The sequence below is a fragment of the Benincasa hispida genome, chromosome 12, assembly GCF_027475165.1.
Source record: "Benincasa hispida cultivar pf3 chromosome 12, pf3_genome.v1.1, whole genome shotgun sequence".
NCBI lineage: Eukaryota > Viridiplantae > Streptophyta > Magnoliopsida > Cucurbitales > Cucurbitaceae > Benincasa > Benincasa hispida.
Genome location: NC_143489.1, coordinates 49,603,748 through 49,621,547, shown reverse-complemented (window position 1 = coordinate 49,621,547; position 17,800 = coordinate 49,603,748). Strand labels below are relative to the sequence as shown.

At 35.1% G+C, this 17,800-nt stretch overlaps 1 protein-coding gene across 4 annotated transcripts in view; it reads left to right on the top strand.

Moving 5' to 3' along the window:
- SAR1 (SUPPRESSOR OF AUXIN RESISTANCE1) overlaps positions 1-15,040 on the top strand; it is a 52,712-nt gene extending 37,672 nt beyond the window's left edge. The window contains exons 18-28 of one of the 4 annotated variants that reach the window (XM_039051090.2): positions 322-390; positions 510-780; positions 1,002-1,130; positions 1,279-1,402; positions 1,492-1,563; positions 1,667-1,802; positions 11,902-12,009; positions 13,618-13,758; positions 14,215-14,388; positions 14,506-14,630; positions 14,770-15,040. In XM_039051090.2, coding sequence (XP_038907018.1) covers positions 322-390; positions 510-780; positions 1,002-1,130; positions 1,279-1,402; positions 1,492-1,563; positions 1,667-1,802; positions 11,902-12,009; positions 13,618-13,758; positions 14,215-14,388; positions 14,506-14,547 — 1,266 coding nt within the window. In that variant the 3' untranslated portion in view covers positions 14,548-14,630; positions 14,770-15,040. Of the gene's footprint in view, positions 1-321; positions 391-509; positions 829-1,001; positions 1,131-1,278; positions 1,403-1,491; positions 1,564-1,666; positions 1,803-11,901; positions 12,010-13,617; positions 13,759-14,214; positions 14,389-14,505; positions 14,631-14,769 lie in introns of all 4 variants that reach the window. The other 3 variants (XM_039051089.2, XM_039051091.2, XM_039051088.2) reach the window with 3 other exon arrangements.
- Positions 15,041-17,800: the final 2,760 nt, after the last annotated feature.

Here is a 17,800-nt window from a genome sequence, read left to right as displayed (position 1 = left end):
CATACAATGAAGTGAAAAACAATTTGTGTTTCTTACCAGCAACCATTTTGATTGAAGATTAGAAAAAAAGAGGTTTCTTCCTTAGATTCGGTGATACCACCCCTTTAGGTCATCCCAATATTATCAACCGTTAGGTACATCTATGTAACTTTTTGAATTTTATTGATTTAAATAGACTTTATGAGGTTATGGAAGATGAAGGGGTTTAATTTTGGTTTCTTCTAAAAGAATTTAATGATTGATCTGCCAGTAGCTATGCAAGTAACAAGAAACTTGCCTCCATTCTTTGCTTAAATGAAGTTTTACTGATCAATTGTACAGATTCTTTGTTGTGGAGAATTACCATTCATTGGGTTAGTAGAAAAGGTAGAGCAAGAGCTTGTATGGAAGGTATTTAGCTGTAAAGCTTGAAGTTTATATGTTCATCGTCAATGTTATTTATCTTTTACTAGCTTAAATTGCTGTTTCTCTTGTCAGCTCATGTCTAGGGTTTCTTTATTACAATGCAGGCAGAACGTTCTGATCTCTTGTCAAGGCCAAGCTTGTATAAGTTGCTGTATGCCTTTGAAATACACCGACATAATTGGCAGAAAGCAGCAAGTTATATCTACCTTTATTCAGCTCGTTTGAGAATGGAAGGAGCTCTGGGAGATAACCAGTTCAGTTCCTCATTGCTGTTGGAAAGATTGAATGGCCTTTCTGCTGCTATTAATGCATTGCACCTTGTTCATCCTGATTTTGCCTGGATTGAAGCCCCGGTTGAAAGAGATGCTATCCAGAGTAAGCACTACCCAAGTAAGAAAGCTAAAAGAACTGTTGATGAACAGTGTAAGGAAAACTTTATTTAATGAACTTTTCCCTAGTCATTTTTTCATTTCCAGATTTTCTGACTTATTACTTTCTTTCCATTGTTTTCAATTGAAAATATTTATCTAGTTATACAAAGATTCTGTTATTTTGTTTTGTTTGAAAAGATGGTTTTTTTTTCCTTCTGCGCATAGTTGCCAGAGATGACACCAAGCCTCAGAAGCAGCATATTTATATCGATATGAAGCAACTAGAAAATGAATTTGTGCTAACTTCATCAGAGTATCTCCTTTCATTAGCAAATATCAAATGGCCATTCACTGGTAAGGATATGGACTATTCTGTATTATGATTTCCTTGAAGCATGATGAGAAATTATGAGAAAAACCTCGTATAAAAACCTTAGCTTTTAAATCTATCTAATATATGAAAGCACCTATTGTAGATTGCACTAACTTAAGCTTTCTGCAGACTCTCGTTTGTCAGGGATTCATGAGGCCCCTTCAGAGTTAGTTGATCTTCTGGTCCAGAACAATTTTTATGATATGGCATTTTCTGTTGTAATAAGATTCTGGCGAGATTCAGCATTAAAGAGGTATTGATCTTCGCTTATGCTGTCATTGCATAACACATAACTCTATTGATTCTGCTCAGAATTGCATGGCTTGAACTTTGTTGACTCAGGGAGTTGGAAAGAGTTTTCTCTGCCATGTCATTGAAATGTTGTCCTAGTAGATCAGGTTCATCTGCAGTTCTGTAAGTCAATCATTTATGATTCAAAGAACTTCTGTTGTTTTTCCTATTGGTTGGTTAGTTTCACTAGTAGGAAGTGTAGTTGCTGACTTAATTGTGATTTCAGGAATGATCCAAGAATAAATAGTCTTTTATTGATATCCCCAAATGGTGGAGGTGATGTTCATGGTCCACTTGATGTGCTGCCTAGCAGTCAGCAGATCGATGGAAATGGTCATTGGGAAACCTTGGAACTTTATCTTGTACGTCATATTATTTCATGAATGCTGGTTAAGATATTACAACATAGTGTACTTTTTTTTTTTTTTTTTTAAAAAAAAAAAAAAAAAAAAAAGAAGAAGAAAACCATTTGATCGCTCCTAATTACATCTATTCTTCGAGAACAGTAAAGAAATATATTTCTCTCCTTGCTTCCTGAATAACGCAAATAAATGTATCCCCCCATCCAGATTACAACAATATCTGCCCTATAAGGATCTTAGACCTTACTACATTAGAGTGCTGTGAAGTATGATGCTTGGAATGGACTCATGTGTTCTCACTTGTGTCGTGACATGGGATGTGTTAGGATGCATGGGGTTGAAAATTGCAAAGCCAAACTCTTAATTTTGATTATTCTTCATTTTTCCTTGGTTTATTATTTACTTATTTATTTATTATTATTATTTATATAAGAAACAATGTTGGATTAAGAAAAAAGAGAGAGAACAGGCTAGGGGCTAAAGGTAGAAATTAGCCCCTCCCCAAAGAACTATAACAATGCTTTCTAGTTCACAATCGTGGAAAGGTAATATAACTTCACCTAGGGGAAGTTATTTATACATTTTGACAAAAAATCTCAATCAAGAGAAGATGACTTATCTTCGAAGACTTGCTAGTTTCTTTCCAGCCAAATATGCCACAGTGAAGCCCTAGTGCCACAATTCCACAAAATTGTGGCTTGTTTGGAACAATTGCAAAAGGAGAAGACCTCCACAACCAATCATCGATACATTTCGGCAAACACCCACTAACATCAAACATATCTAAGAAAAAGCCAACAACTACCCATGAACGAACAATGAAGAAGCAAATTGTCTATGATGTTGTTTGTGTTGAGACAAAGGCAGCAAGAAGAGGGGAAGAAGGACCAATTTCTGAATTTTCTCTAAATCATGTCTTGGGTATTTAAACCTCCATGGGCCACCGCAAAGGAAAAATTTAACCATCCTAGAACACTTGAATTTCCATTAGTAATTAACGATGATTTAATTTTTTGGGATGTCTTAGTTAGCTCTAGGAAAGCAATTTGATAGAAAACCTTCCACCGCTTCAAGAGATCATAGAACACTATCTGTCACTCTTTTTTTTTGGATGGGATACATTCCGAATAATTTCATTGATGATATGAAAATACAAAAAGGTGCAAAAGCCATGAGAAATTACATAATAGAATTCCATTGTGTAATAAGAGATGCAAGATTGTAATCACAAAAGTGTGGGGTGAATTTACACCAAGTAAGAGCTGTATACAAGAGATGATCAAAGAAGTGTGTGAAGTTCGACACTTTTCTTCAAAGATCCAGTTGTTCTGCTCATTCCATATGAGCCAAAGGAAGGCTTTAATGATGAATGTCCACAATATCTCCTTTTTAGCTTTGAACGGATGGCCAAAAAGCAATGAATTCAGTAAAGTGAGGGGGTTGTTAGGAAAGACCAATTGATAGTTGAAGTAATGGAGCATTCTTTCCCAAAAGGATTGAGCGAAATCACAAAAGACCAATATATGCATTGTAGAAATTGGAGGAATAGAAATATTAATCTCCTTTTTCTTTTATTCAATATGTGCAGATTAGGTCTTCTTATATAGGAGAAAGACCTTTTACAAATATGGAAAGAATAAAGACAATAAAGGAAAAAATAAACATAAAGACAATAAAGGAAAAAATATTCATATACAAATATAGAAATTCCAACATGCATAATAGGTTTGCTACTATGATGGCAAAGAACACACCAATTTGGAGTCGATGAGATCCAAGGGGCCTTCTCAAGGAGAACATCCGCCATGTTAATGCTCCCATGATCGACTTCCCATAGGAAGAAATGGATTTTTTTTGGGATGGGGCCTCTCCAAATATTCTTGTAGAGAAATGTGTTCTGTTTAAGACCTTTGGATGCAATATGTTATGTGAGCGATTTTATAGAAATTCTATCGGTTTTATCTAGATTCCATCTCCAAGTGTCATTGACATTGGGGTTGGCTGGGGGCAAGAGCAAGGTGGACATAGTAGTCCATTCATCAATCTTGGCCTCTTGTAAGTGATGTCTCACTCCAAGGTCCTATGCTTGGTGACCTTGGTTCCAACAATGTGCAATAGAGGCTTCCTTGTGGTATGAGAGGGCAAATAATCTCGGGAATGCACTTTTAAGAGGAAGAGTGCCCGCCCATGTGTTTGTCCAAAAACGAGTATTACAACCATTACCCATCACATGAACAATGTTATCAAGGATGAGATTACTCAGCTTGACAATGTGAGTCCATGGCCCTTTGAAAATTTTTAGGAGCCTATTTTTTGGTTGTAAGGGAGAATCGTATTTTGCATCAATGACGTTTCTCCAAAGAGCATCCTTCTCGGCATGGTATCTTCAAATCCATTTGGCTTAAAGGCCATTGTTTCATTTTCTCAGATCAGTCACGCCAAGGCCTCCCTCAGATATGGGAAGTCGAACAATATCCCATCCAATTGAATGGATACCTCTTTTTCCTTGTGACCATGCCACAAAAAATGCCTGTATAGTTTCTCAATCCGCTTGCTCGCCATGGATGAGATCTTGAATAAAGATAGGTAATATGTGGGGAGGTTGCTGAGAGTGGCTCGGATCAAAGTAAGCCTTTCACCATTTGAGACATATGTGCCATTCCAGTTATTGAGACGTCTCTCAACCTTTCCAATGATAGGTTCTCAAAATCCGATAGAAGATGGCTTCCCACCTAATGGTAAACCAAGGTATGTAGATGGCCAACAATCTATCTTGCATCCGTATGCAGCTGCCAGAGTGCTTACAGAGGCATTATCTAAGTGTATGCGCAAAATCTCGGATTTGGCATGGTTGATGTGAAGACCAAAAGCTTGTTCGAAGGATCCAATAATGATAAACAGGATTGCCATTTTTGCATCATCGTGGGTTGTAAAAAGAATGGTATTGTCTGCAAATTGCTAATGATTGATGTTGATACTAGAGTTTCTGACCGCAAATCCTTCGATCAAGCCTGCTTTCATTCCAATAGTGAGCATTTGGCTAAGGCAATCGACCACCAAGGTGAATAAGAAAGGGGAGAGGGGGTCTCCCTAACGGAGGCCATGGGATGCCTTGATTTCCCCTCTAGTCTGCCATTTATAATGATAGAATAGTTTGTAGATGAGATACAACCCATAATCCATTTCCTCCAAGTGTCCCAAATTTTTTTGCAGCTAAGATTTTGTCAAGGAACTCCCAATTAACCATATCAAATGCTTTCTCAACATCCAACTTTATAACCAAACTGTTGGCTTTGGTTCTAATGCGGAGATCAATCAATTCATTTGCAATCAAGGAGGCATCAATTATCTGTCGACCAGCCACAAAGGCAAGTTGATTCTTGGTAATAGTATCGGGTAGGACTTTCTTGAGTCTTTCTAATAAAGCCCTTGAAATAATTTTGTATAGGCAAGTGATGAGGCTTATCGGTCTATAATCCCCAACACTTTTAGCATAAATCTTTTTTGCAATTAAACATATGTCTCGTTGAGGTTGCCATTGATTATGGCTTTCTCAAAAAAGTCTTGGAACACCCTTTTGATGTCATCCTTAAGGATGTTCCAATGCTTTTTAAAGAACTCTGTTGTGAATCCATCTGGGCCCAGGGATTTGTTAGTCCCCAACTCAGAAACAGTGTGCCAAATCTCCAATGGTGGGAGGTTTCTGTTTCCATGCTTCTTAGTGTAAAGATCTCCATAGAAATCATGAAATTCAGCCTTTATCTCATTGTCATCAAGAAGACTCTGGCCATGTTTCGATAGGATCTCAACAATTATGCTCTTTCTTTTTCTGTAGGACATATATTTATGAAATAATCTGCTGTAATCGTCGCCATCCTCGGTCCATTTGTTCTTACATTTTTGCCTCCAACTGATATCCTCAGAGAATGAAAGGTCTATGAGCTCAACTTTAATAGATGTCCTTCGGTGTTGTGCAGCTTGATCAAGGCTGAGAGCCTCTTTATAGTCATCTAATCTACTCAATTCATTAATCAAGTCTGCCTTTTTGGTATGAGAGCATCCAAAAACATCTCTGTTCTAAGTCTTCAAGATCTTTTTGAGGTTTTTCAACTTTTGAAGGAAACCATGGCCAGCCATCCATTGATCCTGTTTTGCTGCCACCAATTTGATAGCACATTGGTAAAGGACTCCATCCTCATGTTTTTGAATTTGAAATAACTAGGACCCCGTTGTTGTATACCGTGGGACAAGTGAATCGGGTAGTGATTAGAGGTTGGTCGAGGGAGCCGCTTAACAATGCCACTAGTGAACTTATCAGTACAAGATCCAAATATTAGAAACCAATTAACAAGTGTCATCACCAGAGGAGTTTTAAAATTGGACCAAGTATACTTTACCATTTGATAGGGGAGGACCAATGAGTGAGAAATCATCGATAAATTTGTTGAAGAGATCCATACTAGCAGTTCTTGGCTTGCCACTCGATTTTTCGGAAGACCATCTTGACACATTGAAGTCTCCTCCAATGATCCAATTCTTAGTGCACAGTAAGGAGAGGTCGTATAGCTCTTTCCACAAGTGTTCCCTATCTTTAGCTTTGGATGGCTCATATACTCCTATCAACCAAAAAGTGTAACCATCCACGAGGGAAATCCAAATGGAGAGGGAGTGGTTACCTACAATGACATCGTCAACATTGGTAAAAGGGTCATTCCACATTATAAGGATACCACCAGCGTGGTTCACTGGATCCAAAAAGGCGAACAAGGATCCAAAGAGGCGAACAAGGATCCAAAGAGGCTCAAGCGACGTGACGAGAACGGCAGATGGATTTGATAAATCTCTGATCAATATTAGGTCTCTTCGTTTCTTGTAGAATAACAAAGGTGGCATTGGTCGTGTTAATTAGGTTTTTGATTGTTGCTCTTTTCTTCCTCGAGCAAAGGCCTCAGACATTCCATGACAGAATAATCATTCAGGAACAGGCGACCCCTTTAATACAGGGTGTAAAGACTCCCTATTGTAATTGATGGGGGATGCTAGGTTTTTTAACTCCCTTTGGAGTCTTGCAGCTTTTGAATTCGACTTACCACTTTCTCTAGCTTTGCTTGGATAAGGGCTGGATGCCTGCTCCTCCCATTCAGATTGATGATCTATGGTCGTCATCCCAATCGTTTGCCGAGTGCCTTTGTGGAGAAAAGTCTTTTTACCGTTGATGACCATCACCTTTATGTCCGAGAAGATTGCAGGAGGTGGGTTGTTGGATAATCTGAATATTGGGTAAAGTAGGTGGGTTAAAATAGTCGAAGGTACAGGGGAGAAGTTGGGCTTGCAATTGGGTTCTATAATAATTGGCAATGGTCGGCTAGGTGTGGACTTATTAGGTGATCAAGTGCATGGGCTGGGAAGATTGGGTCCGATGGATAAATTGAGGTTATTGGGGACGGGAGTCGGGTGTGAAATGCGTTTTGGGTCGGGGTTTGGGTCGGGTGTTGGCTCAGATTCGATAAGTAGGGTTTTTGGAGATACGTTGAGTGACGGAAGGGTTTTTGTTTGTTGGGTAAAGGGGGGTTATGTTTTTGGTTTAGAGAGGATGATGGTAGGTCTGCAGAATTTTGCAGGTCAGGCTATTGATCAGATTGATCAGGGTGCGTTGCTTTGGTATTGTCGAAGACTCACCCTTTGCAACTCGACACGTGAGCTTCTTGGTACGGTAACCATGGACCCCGACGATGAAACCCACATGATTATCCGGCTGAAAAAAGGGGTCTATCTCAACAGATAATGTCCTCGATGATGAAGTGGGAAGATGTACAGTGGCTGGGAGAAAACCCCGATTGGTTCTCCTTCACTTTCAAGCAAACCTCCATCATATCTAGATGAGTAAGGGTCTTTTTAGTAATATCACAGAGACCTCCACAAGTTGTGTCGATGAACTCAAATGTTTCAATGGACCAAAGGTCGATCGAGAGATGTTTCACTTTTATCCAACCACCATAAATGTGACTTTCTTCTCAGCTAAGAGGGTAGCATGGTCCCAAGCGGCAAACTTGACCTTGAAGCCTCTGATGGATTGCCATCCATGATCCTGGGCCAGTTGTATAGCTTGTTCTCTGCTTTCACAATTCAGAATGGCCTCTATTGACTTGGAGGGAGCTAATGGTACATTTCCCACTCATATTTTCTCTGAGAGCCTCTTGGATGTCGAACCATTCATCATGAAAAGAGCTTCTAAAAGGGAGAACAACAGCCAACATGTGCAAGGTTGCAAATTTGTACTGAGAAGCTCGATATGGCTGATCCTTTGGTGTCTGCCCTTCCTGGTGGTGGTCATTAATGCTCTCCTCAATGATCGATTTGTATGTTGGTGCAGTTAATGGTTGGTTGGTGGTGGTCGATCTGGCAAGGTAAATGTTGTTTAAAGACTTTATTTCTGTAAAACACCGTTGGAGAGCAAGTCTATAAATAGTTTCCATCCTCTTCTATTTTCCCTGAGTGGGACGATCAGTTTGTTGCAGCCCCCATTGTTTTCCAGCTTTGTAATCTCTGCAAAATGTCCTCTTCTGTTGGATAACTTTTCAACCAAAGTACATGGCCATCCAAGTGATCTTCCTTGAAAAACTTCTGGTTCAAGGGGAAGTCGATGAATTGTTTCAGGGTAGAAGAAAGCCAGTGTAGATTTGGAGGCTGAAGGTTAATGGAAAATGAGCGGTCACGTTGTTGTTCTGTAATCCGAATTGTGCGGCTTTGGGTGCGATGGTCTGGGGCAATGGAGAAGGTTTTGCGATCGAAGGTGAAGGATGTTCGTTTTCCGGCCATCGGAGGAAGGAGCAGTGTTCAGGAAACATGGTGTGGTGGTAGGGAGGGTAGGGCAGGTTGGGGAAGGGAGATGGGGGAGGAGGAGTGGATAGAGAGACATCATAGCTCAGATTCCGACCTCAGGAACACTATCTGCTTCTTCACCCTATCTCTCTTTTTTTCTTTTTTTCTTTTTTTTTTTTTTTTTTTTAAAAAAAAAAAGGAAACAAAGCTTTTTTTTATTGATATAATGAAAAGAGTCTAATGCTCTAAATACAAAGAAACAAAATAAGCAAAATAACGAAAGTACAACCAAGATAACTAGACAAAGCCAGAAAAGAAAAGCAATTACAGTCAAATACATCCCATATCGGAGCAAATTTTCTCTTGAACAAAAACTACTGAAATTTAAACTTCGTGAACAACCATGAACACTGAAAAAAAAAGTAGAGAACACCGAAACTATGAGAACAACCATGTGTAGCAAGGACAATACAAAGTAGTGAAAAAAAATCAGAACTTCAAAAAACCTGCTTCAACACTACAAAAATTTTGAGACAAAAAGATCATTCCAACCGAATAAAACTTCCATCAAAGGCAAGTCTTGCACAACTCTATGGTTTATTAGAGCTTTGACAACGAGAGAAGCTTCAAAATGAAGCCAAAACAAGCTGACATGCTTTGTTCTCAAGCAAAAACACCAGGAAGAGATATTGTCCAGCAGCAACTTTTTCCCCTCAGGAGAATGACTAGGTATTTCGACTCTAATGACCTGCACTGTTCCAGAAACTCCCATGAATAGACTAATTTCAGACATAAGAAAGCCTCCTTAGATGCAACAAAGCAAAGCCAGCCCTTTTAATCAGTTGAACAGCCACTCAAAATACAGCAGTAGCTTGACATCGTAGATTAACCACCTCTTTCCACAAGACACCACAAAGGATCACGTAGAAAACTTTTAAACTTTGAATAATAAAACAATCAACTAATCCAGCTTTCCACTACCCAATCTGCAAGGCCCTTCTATCTAAGGCCAATATCCCAGACATTTGCTTCTGCAGTCAGCTATAGTGGCATCCTTTTTCATGAAAATAGGAAAAGGGTCAGGGAAGGTCTCTCAAAGAGGAATATCATCCAGCCAACTATCCTTCCTGAAACTGATACCTATTGTCTTTATTGGCTTTAAAATGTAAAAACCAAAAAAGAAGCTGTGCTACTGTTGCAATATCAAACCAAAGTTTGCATTTAACAGTCTCAGTCCCCTTAAGATTTAAAATTTTCCAACTCCTGGTGTCTTCCCCATAAAATACTTGAAAGGACAATTCTCCACAGAATTTTCCTCATGTAAATTTCTACAACCACTTTAGAAGTTAGACAGTATTCTGTTGTTGAAAAGCACTGCATCCGAGACCTCCATATTTCAAAGGAAGGGATTTTTTTTTTTTTTTGATCGTTAAGCATAACTATGGAAGAAAAAATGGAAGGAGTGGTAAAAATGGTGGATGTTCAAGTAGCGTTGAAGAGGGTGATTGTTACTTGATGTGGTAGGATTAGAGTAAATTAGGATATTATGGTCAAATCTTTAATTGATTATTAGGATTAGCTTCCATGATTGATTAGAATTAGGATTAGTTTCCTTGGTTTATTAGGATTAGGATTAGTTTCTTTGATTATAGAGAGATTGTCTTCTTGTATTGACAATTTTTAATTCATAATAAAGACTTTGATTTGATTCTTGGAGAAATTCTCCTTTTATCATTTTAGGCTACATTCAAGTTCTCCTTTGATTTTGACTTTTCCACGTCATTACTGCTATCGTAGTTGCAATGGAAATTCCATTTTTGGCACCAGTTTATGCATCTGGGATGGTTTCTTTGGCAGTTGTTTCTGCCACATCTTGTATTATGGGTATTCAAAATGGTTTTGACTGCGGAAACATTGAAATCGAGAAATGGTAGATCGGGAGGCTATTCATCAGTCATCACTGATTGGACAAGAGTCAAACAGCCACCCCCCGTCCAGAAGAAGTTTCTAGTCATTTTATCCATCACATTAGTGATCCTTTATGGGCTTTTAAAATCGAGAAATACGAGATTGGGAGGGTATTCATCATGAATTGGAGAAGAGTCAAATGACTGCCTTTCAAGAGAGTTAGATTTCTTCATTTGTCCAAACGGTTGGCAAATTTGTCCAGTAAAGTGTCCCAAAAGCTTATTTTCTTTGATTGCCTCCAAGGGAATGCCAAGATAGGCAAAATCTTGTTCTTTTGTGCATGTTTAACTCATATGTTTCACGACCGTTACAGTACTAGGGTGGTTGATTATATAAATAATAGTATTTTGTTTAAATCGTGTGCAATAGTTACATACAGAAAATTGTAAAATATATTTTTATTTATTGAGTTTACATCTCAAATGAATGTTAAACATTTGGGAAAGTATTGTGTGTAGTGGAATGGTGGAACAAAAAATTAAGCACAAAAAAAGCCCCATTAGAAAGACATACATTGTGAGTTTGACAAGGCTTCGGAGTGGACAGATTGTTTTGGTTCTACTCGTCTACTAGCATCTTTATGGAGTTCCCAATCAAAGTCTTTGGCTAATTACTCTATTCAGGATATTTGTCTTAATAGGAATGCTTTTATTTTCTATGTAATCATGTTGTCGAGATACTGAAGAGGATTTCATTTGTATTGGGATGTGATGGGGTGCCATGGATGTGTTAACCTAGTTGAGATATCTAGGTACACCTGCTGATATGAAGATTCTATGATTCATGTATTTTTGCTCTTTTGTTTCACTGTATTTTGAGCATTAGACTCTTTTTATTTCACCAATGAAAAGTTCTATTTCTATTTAAAAAAAAAATTTGTTAGGTTACAAATAATAGCACCAAATACCCATAACTCAATTCAACCCTGCACTCTAAATACAGACTTCCTAAACTAACACAACTCAACCTTGCACTCCACACAAACAATTATTACCAACTCAACTCAACACAACTCTCTACACCAAAAATGCACTCTGTCTCTTTGTATTAGTTTATATAATGAATAATTCTGATTTCATTTAACAGTTCAGACGACATATTCATGCATTTTCACCCTGTTTTTCTCTCTTCTCTTTGGTAAATACTGGACGCCTATTGTTTATTAAGTTGTGTTTACTAAAGAAACTTGGCATTTTTACACCATTTCTTGTTGTCTAGAGCTCCTGTTTGTATATTGTCACCTTTATCTACTCTATATTTACTACTTATAACTTTCTGTATCTTAATCATTTAAATTAACAACTTTCAGGAAAAATATAAAGGTTTCAACGCTAGATTGCCTCTTGTTGTTGCAGAAACACTTCTCCGGTTGGACTCCCAGATGGAATTGCCTATTTGGCTGGTTCTTATGTTTAAGGTTTTTCCCAAGTTTTTGCCACTTGTTTATTTAATTCATTTTTGCCGGATAAAATCTTAGCTGTCTTTTGTCCTATAGTGCATTTCTTGTTTAACTTGAGGAATGATGGGTAAAACTTGGTATTTAAAACACGAGGAGATAATTGGTAATCATTAGAGAGATGAACTTACAAATATAAGCTTTATATATATATAAAAAAAAAGATTAATATACGAATGGTAAGACATTCGATTGGAGAGACAGGGCTCTTGGATGGAACTTCGGGCAGTGTCCCACATTTTTTTGGAAGAATTGATGTTTCAAATGGAAAAGGAAGTTAGTAGACTCGCAGCACCATAATGGATAACAAGAAAGTTCTTCAATTTAAACAAAGTGAGGAAAGACTATAATTAGTAAAATGGTGTTTAAATTTACAGCAGTAAAAAGGTCAAATCCATGAGAGTCTGCTTGGTAGGAAATTTAAATACAAAAATTTTAAAACAAGGGATTCAATGAAAATAGAGTTGTATTTTATATTTTCAGAGATGTTTTTGGCAGCAGATTCATAAATTGGGTTCTTATTATTTTTTTTTTTTGAAAGGGAAGCAACTTTTATTGATGAAATGAAAAGAAACTAATACTCGAATTACAAAGAAACAACGAAATAACAAGAACTAGAACTATGGATCAGTAGGTGCGCCTGGTTATCTCTAGTTGCCACACCCATAGCACCCTAATCACCCATAGCACCCATCACATCCCAAAACAAAATATGACAATTGATTAAATTGAATTCTAATTTAATCGTCTTATATGTGTTTATAATATATTTATAAATCATAAAACTAGTTGTAGTTACCTACTAAATATTAGATTGAATATAAACTATTATTAAATTATTTATGAACATGTCTTATGTTAAGAAATTTGTATAATTATTATTTTGTATATCATATAATTTATAACACTACACAATACATATTTTAATTTTAAAAAAGTTGACTTTATATATGAAATACTATATTTCTAAATGTTTTTATCTATTTTTAATATGATTATGCATTTTAAGTTTCTGGATACACCAAAAATATAAAAAAATACTTTCAGACTTTGTCCGATCACAGAATCCAAAGACGGTTTTAAAATATAGAATCAAGATTGTCTAAAATTAGTAAATTTGAAAACATAAAACAAAATCCAAATTCTCCAATTTCATAAATATGTTTCCGTTTTCACATTTATGAATTCTTGTTGTTCCAGTATCAATATACTCACTTTTATCATGAAACCTTTTATAAATGTTTGGCTTATGAAAACTAGGACTCGGTTACTATATCTCCCCAGCTCTTGCCATTAGCCTTGGCCATCAACCATAATGGTCTGCATGTCCAAGGCACTTGACTTATGTTACACAAGTAAATGAATCCTGTGGGGATTAAAAATAAGAATACCAACGTAGATCATGATAAGAACTATGAAAAAATTGAGCATGGATGGAATTGCTATGTTCAAATTCACCTTTCAAATTCCACAATTCTTGAATATATTTTCCCTTTTCTTGATTGTACCATGTTTCTATTTTCTTTGTGCCATCTTCCTTGATCAACTCATCTGACAATATTATGGCAGGATGGTAGAAGGGCAAAGACATGGGGGATGACTGGTGAAGAATCAAATCCAGCATCGTTGTTTCGACTATATGTTGAATATGGTCGATATACAGAGGCTACACATCTGTTGCTTGAATGCATGGAATCATTTGCATCAATGGTAATTCGTGTGTTGATTTTTATATCTCAATTTTTTTAAAAAAAAACAAAAGGAAACAAAGTTTTTCATTGAAGAAACGAAATAAGCAAGATAAATCAAATATATATCAAAATTTTGTTGATAATCAACATATTGAGTCTCTTTTATTTCTATGCGTAATTGAAAGACCCCATCTAGCCGAAGAAATCTCTTTCATTTGTTACTTGAATAACAATTTGAGTAATAGTCTTTAAATGAACTCTTTGAAGAACGATTGTTTAACCATGGACCTTGTATGAAGCATTTATTAGATAAATAATATCTAGTGATAAATTCAAATCGAGATCCTAACATATGATCTAACATTGACTGTATAAATTGAAATATAAATGAAATCTTTCTTTCAAGTTTGAACATTTTCTAATGAATTTTAGATTCCGTGGGCCACATACTGAATCATGTTCCAACTTTCTGCAGCCACCAGCAGACTTAATTAACAGAAAAAGACCATTCTCTGTTTGCTTCCCCTACAATGCCGTTCAATACTTATGGTGCAAAATAGATGAATTGATCCGGTCAGGTCACATGGTAGATGCTTGTGAGAAGCTGAGAAACCTATTGCATGGTGCTTTGTTGAATCATCTGAAGCTGGTATATTGTACTTTAATGGTCGGCTCTTGTTGCTATGTACAATTATCTTGTCGATATGCCTTACATTGTTCTTTTTTCTTCTTTTTCTTTTTTCCCCTTTTCTTTTAATATCTTAAGCTTAAAGTTGAGGCAGACGATATCATATCTGCCATCGCTTAAGCTACTCTGGACTACATCCAGCAGTTTCTGTGATGCCAGAAGGAGAAATCAATCATCTTTGATCACCCAAAGGATGTTTAAAGGTTAGAATTTTGACGCTTTGCCGAACTATTTGAAGGTCAAGTATTTATGATAATAATGTCTAATGATAAATTACAACGTTATGAATTCATTTGTTTATTCCCTTTTTTCTTTTCAAAAACCATTTTTTCTTCTTTTCAGTCAAATCTCTACCCCAATGGCACACCATCTTCTGTTTTAGAATACCCCAAAGATTGGTGAACAGGTTGGATTTTGTTCAGACAACCAAGGATCCAGAGATGCCATGTATATTTGATGTTTTCATTTGTTTGCAACATTTTCATGATGCAATCATAGAGACTAGAAATTTCATGAAGCTCCCATCACTGAATTGGGAAAAAGCGTGTAAATGCATTATATGTCCAAATATTTACATGTTTATTTTAATTGTTATCGTTTTTATTTGCTGCCATTTATTCTTGAATCTTACATCAACAACTGCCACTGGTTAGATACTAAAATCATGAAATCCATCGACAATTCCCTCAAGCTCACTGTTGGAAATATAATTCTTGTTTTCAAAATGCCATTGGGCTAATGGAAATCTTCGTAGTGACTTAGTTTCCCTCTTTAGAGTCTAAACATAGTAATTAAAAACACAGTTTTCCCATCAATTTGAATTGTAAATGACCGAGTCTTTTGTGATTTCTATGTAATTGCTGAGAGAGAGAGAGAGAAAAAAGAGAAGATAATTGGCAATATCATAAATTACTATCCAAATGACAAAAATGGAAGGTGAGAGAGCAATCAGATTACAATATCAATAATAAGATAATCAAATATCAATTAGAAGGAATCAAATAGTTATAAAAAAGGAAAATTATTTTAAATGATAAAATTATTGAAAGACACTGATAGAATCATCTATCATTGATAGTTATAAAATTTTGTTCATTTTTCTATATTTAAAAACAATCCTATAAAAAACTACTAACTAATATAAAAAATAAAAGGTAATTAGATGAGAATCAATGAGCAATCAGAAGGTAATATCAATACTAACTATGTGATCGAAAAAGCAAAGGTAATCAAAAGAGAATATCATAAGCTACCAACTATTATTGCTTTTTTTTAATTACATCTCAAGCCAAATGGAAAGCAAATAAATAGTAATTGTCATCAAATAGTAATAAGATGGTAATTGATATCATTGGCAGTCAATATCAGATAGTAATCAAACAACAATAAGATAGAAATCAATATCATTGATAAGCAGGATCATATAGTGGTCAGACAACAATTAGATAGCAATCAATATAATTGACAATAAGAGAATAATCTATATCAAATAATGACTAAACAATTATATAGCTAGTAAATCAATATCATTAGCCATGAGTTTGAAATAGGAATCGGATAACAATCAGTATGAAATAGCAATCAAACTATTTCAATTGGGTTGGGCTTGTTATTTTGCCATTTCCTGTAAAATTCGTATTTGTAGACTATGGGCCTGATTTCACTATTATTTTTTGACAGCCTTGCAATTGCCACATTGTTGTCTGTAGTTTAAGATGCTGAGTTGAGTTGAGTTTGAAAATCTGTGTTTGAGGTATAGAGTTGAGTTGAGTTGGGGTATATGATGCCGTTTTTGTAAATGAAGTATTTTATTTTATTTCATTTTTTTTTCTTTGCTATTGATTAATTTTCAACTATACACCTATTTTCTTAACCCTTTTATGGCAAAAAGAAAACTCTTTTTTTTTTTTTTTTTTCAATTTGTAAAACACAACAAATTCTTTTCAATGTATTCATGTACTAAACACAAAATCTTCCCTCTATTTTTTGAACACTCAATTACATAGCATTTTTTTCTTCATTTCTAAACAACAAACATATACCAAACAGACTATATAACTAAGCATAAGTACTCACCACTAAACATTGACACCCAATAATCTTAAAAAAACATAAATTGTATAATTGAATATTCTAGTTGCCAAATTCTAAGTATAGCTACGTTCAACCTAAACAAGTCTCGATAGGTAATGATTCGTTAGACCTACCTTTATAGTTAATTAGGTTGACAAATATCTCATTGTCTTAGACCTAAAAAGGGATCATTAAATTTACCTAACATATGTTTACCAAATATTTTTTTTCTTTTTTTACATTTTATTTACCAACTATTCTTTTTTCTTTTTTTACATTTTATTTACCAACTATGTTTTTTAAAATTTAATCCCAAATCATGTTTTTTTTTTAATAATTTATCTATCACTATTATTTCTTAAAATCTATTTACTAACTATTTGTTTTCTAATTTTATTTACCAACTATTTACCAACTAGTTTCGTTCTAATTTATATACTGGTCATCTTTTTGAAACTTCTTTACCATAAACGTTTTTTTTTTAAATTATTTACCAAATATTTTTTTGAAACTTATTTACCAAATATATTTTGAAATTTATATTTACCAAATATACTTTCTTTAATTTATTTACCATTTTTTTAAAATGTATTTATCAAAGTATTTTTTAAAACTGTTGTTTGCCTACTGTTTTTTTCAAAATTTATTTACCAATCCATTTTCTATAATTTTTATTTACAGTTTTTCTTTTCCTTTTAAAACTAATTTATTAAATAATTTTTTGAAAAAAATGGTTTACTAACTACTTTTAAAAAAAATATTTATGAAGCATTTAAATCAGAAGCCAAAAAATCTATTGAACAAAGAAAACCCTATACATCTAACATGCACGAAACAATAAAATAAGGGGAAAAGACATATCCAAACCCACAAAAAGAATCCCAAAAAATGTAAATATGAACAAAGAAGTAAAAAAAAAAAAAAAAAGTAGATCTAAACAAGAAACTCCCAAAAGAAGTTTTGAACAAAAAAAACTCCCCCAAAAAAAAAAGTTAATCTAAACAAAAAAACTCCAAAAAAAAAAGTAATCTGAACAAAAAAAAACTCCAAAAAAAGTATATCTGAACCAAAAAAAAACTTGGAAAAAAAAAGTAACTATGAAGAAAAATCTCCAAAAAAAACTCCAAGAAAACAAAAGAGGAAAAGACACTTATTCGAATCTACAACAAACCTACGTATTAAAAAAAAAATCACGTTAAAAGAGAAAATCGAGCAAGAACAGAAAATCGGAGGAAACAAAGAGGACAAACCAGACGGATGAAGAAAAGAGAAGATGGAAGAAATGTAAAGCGATGGACAA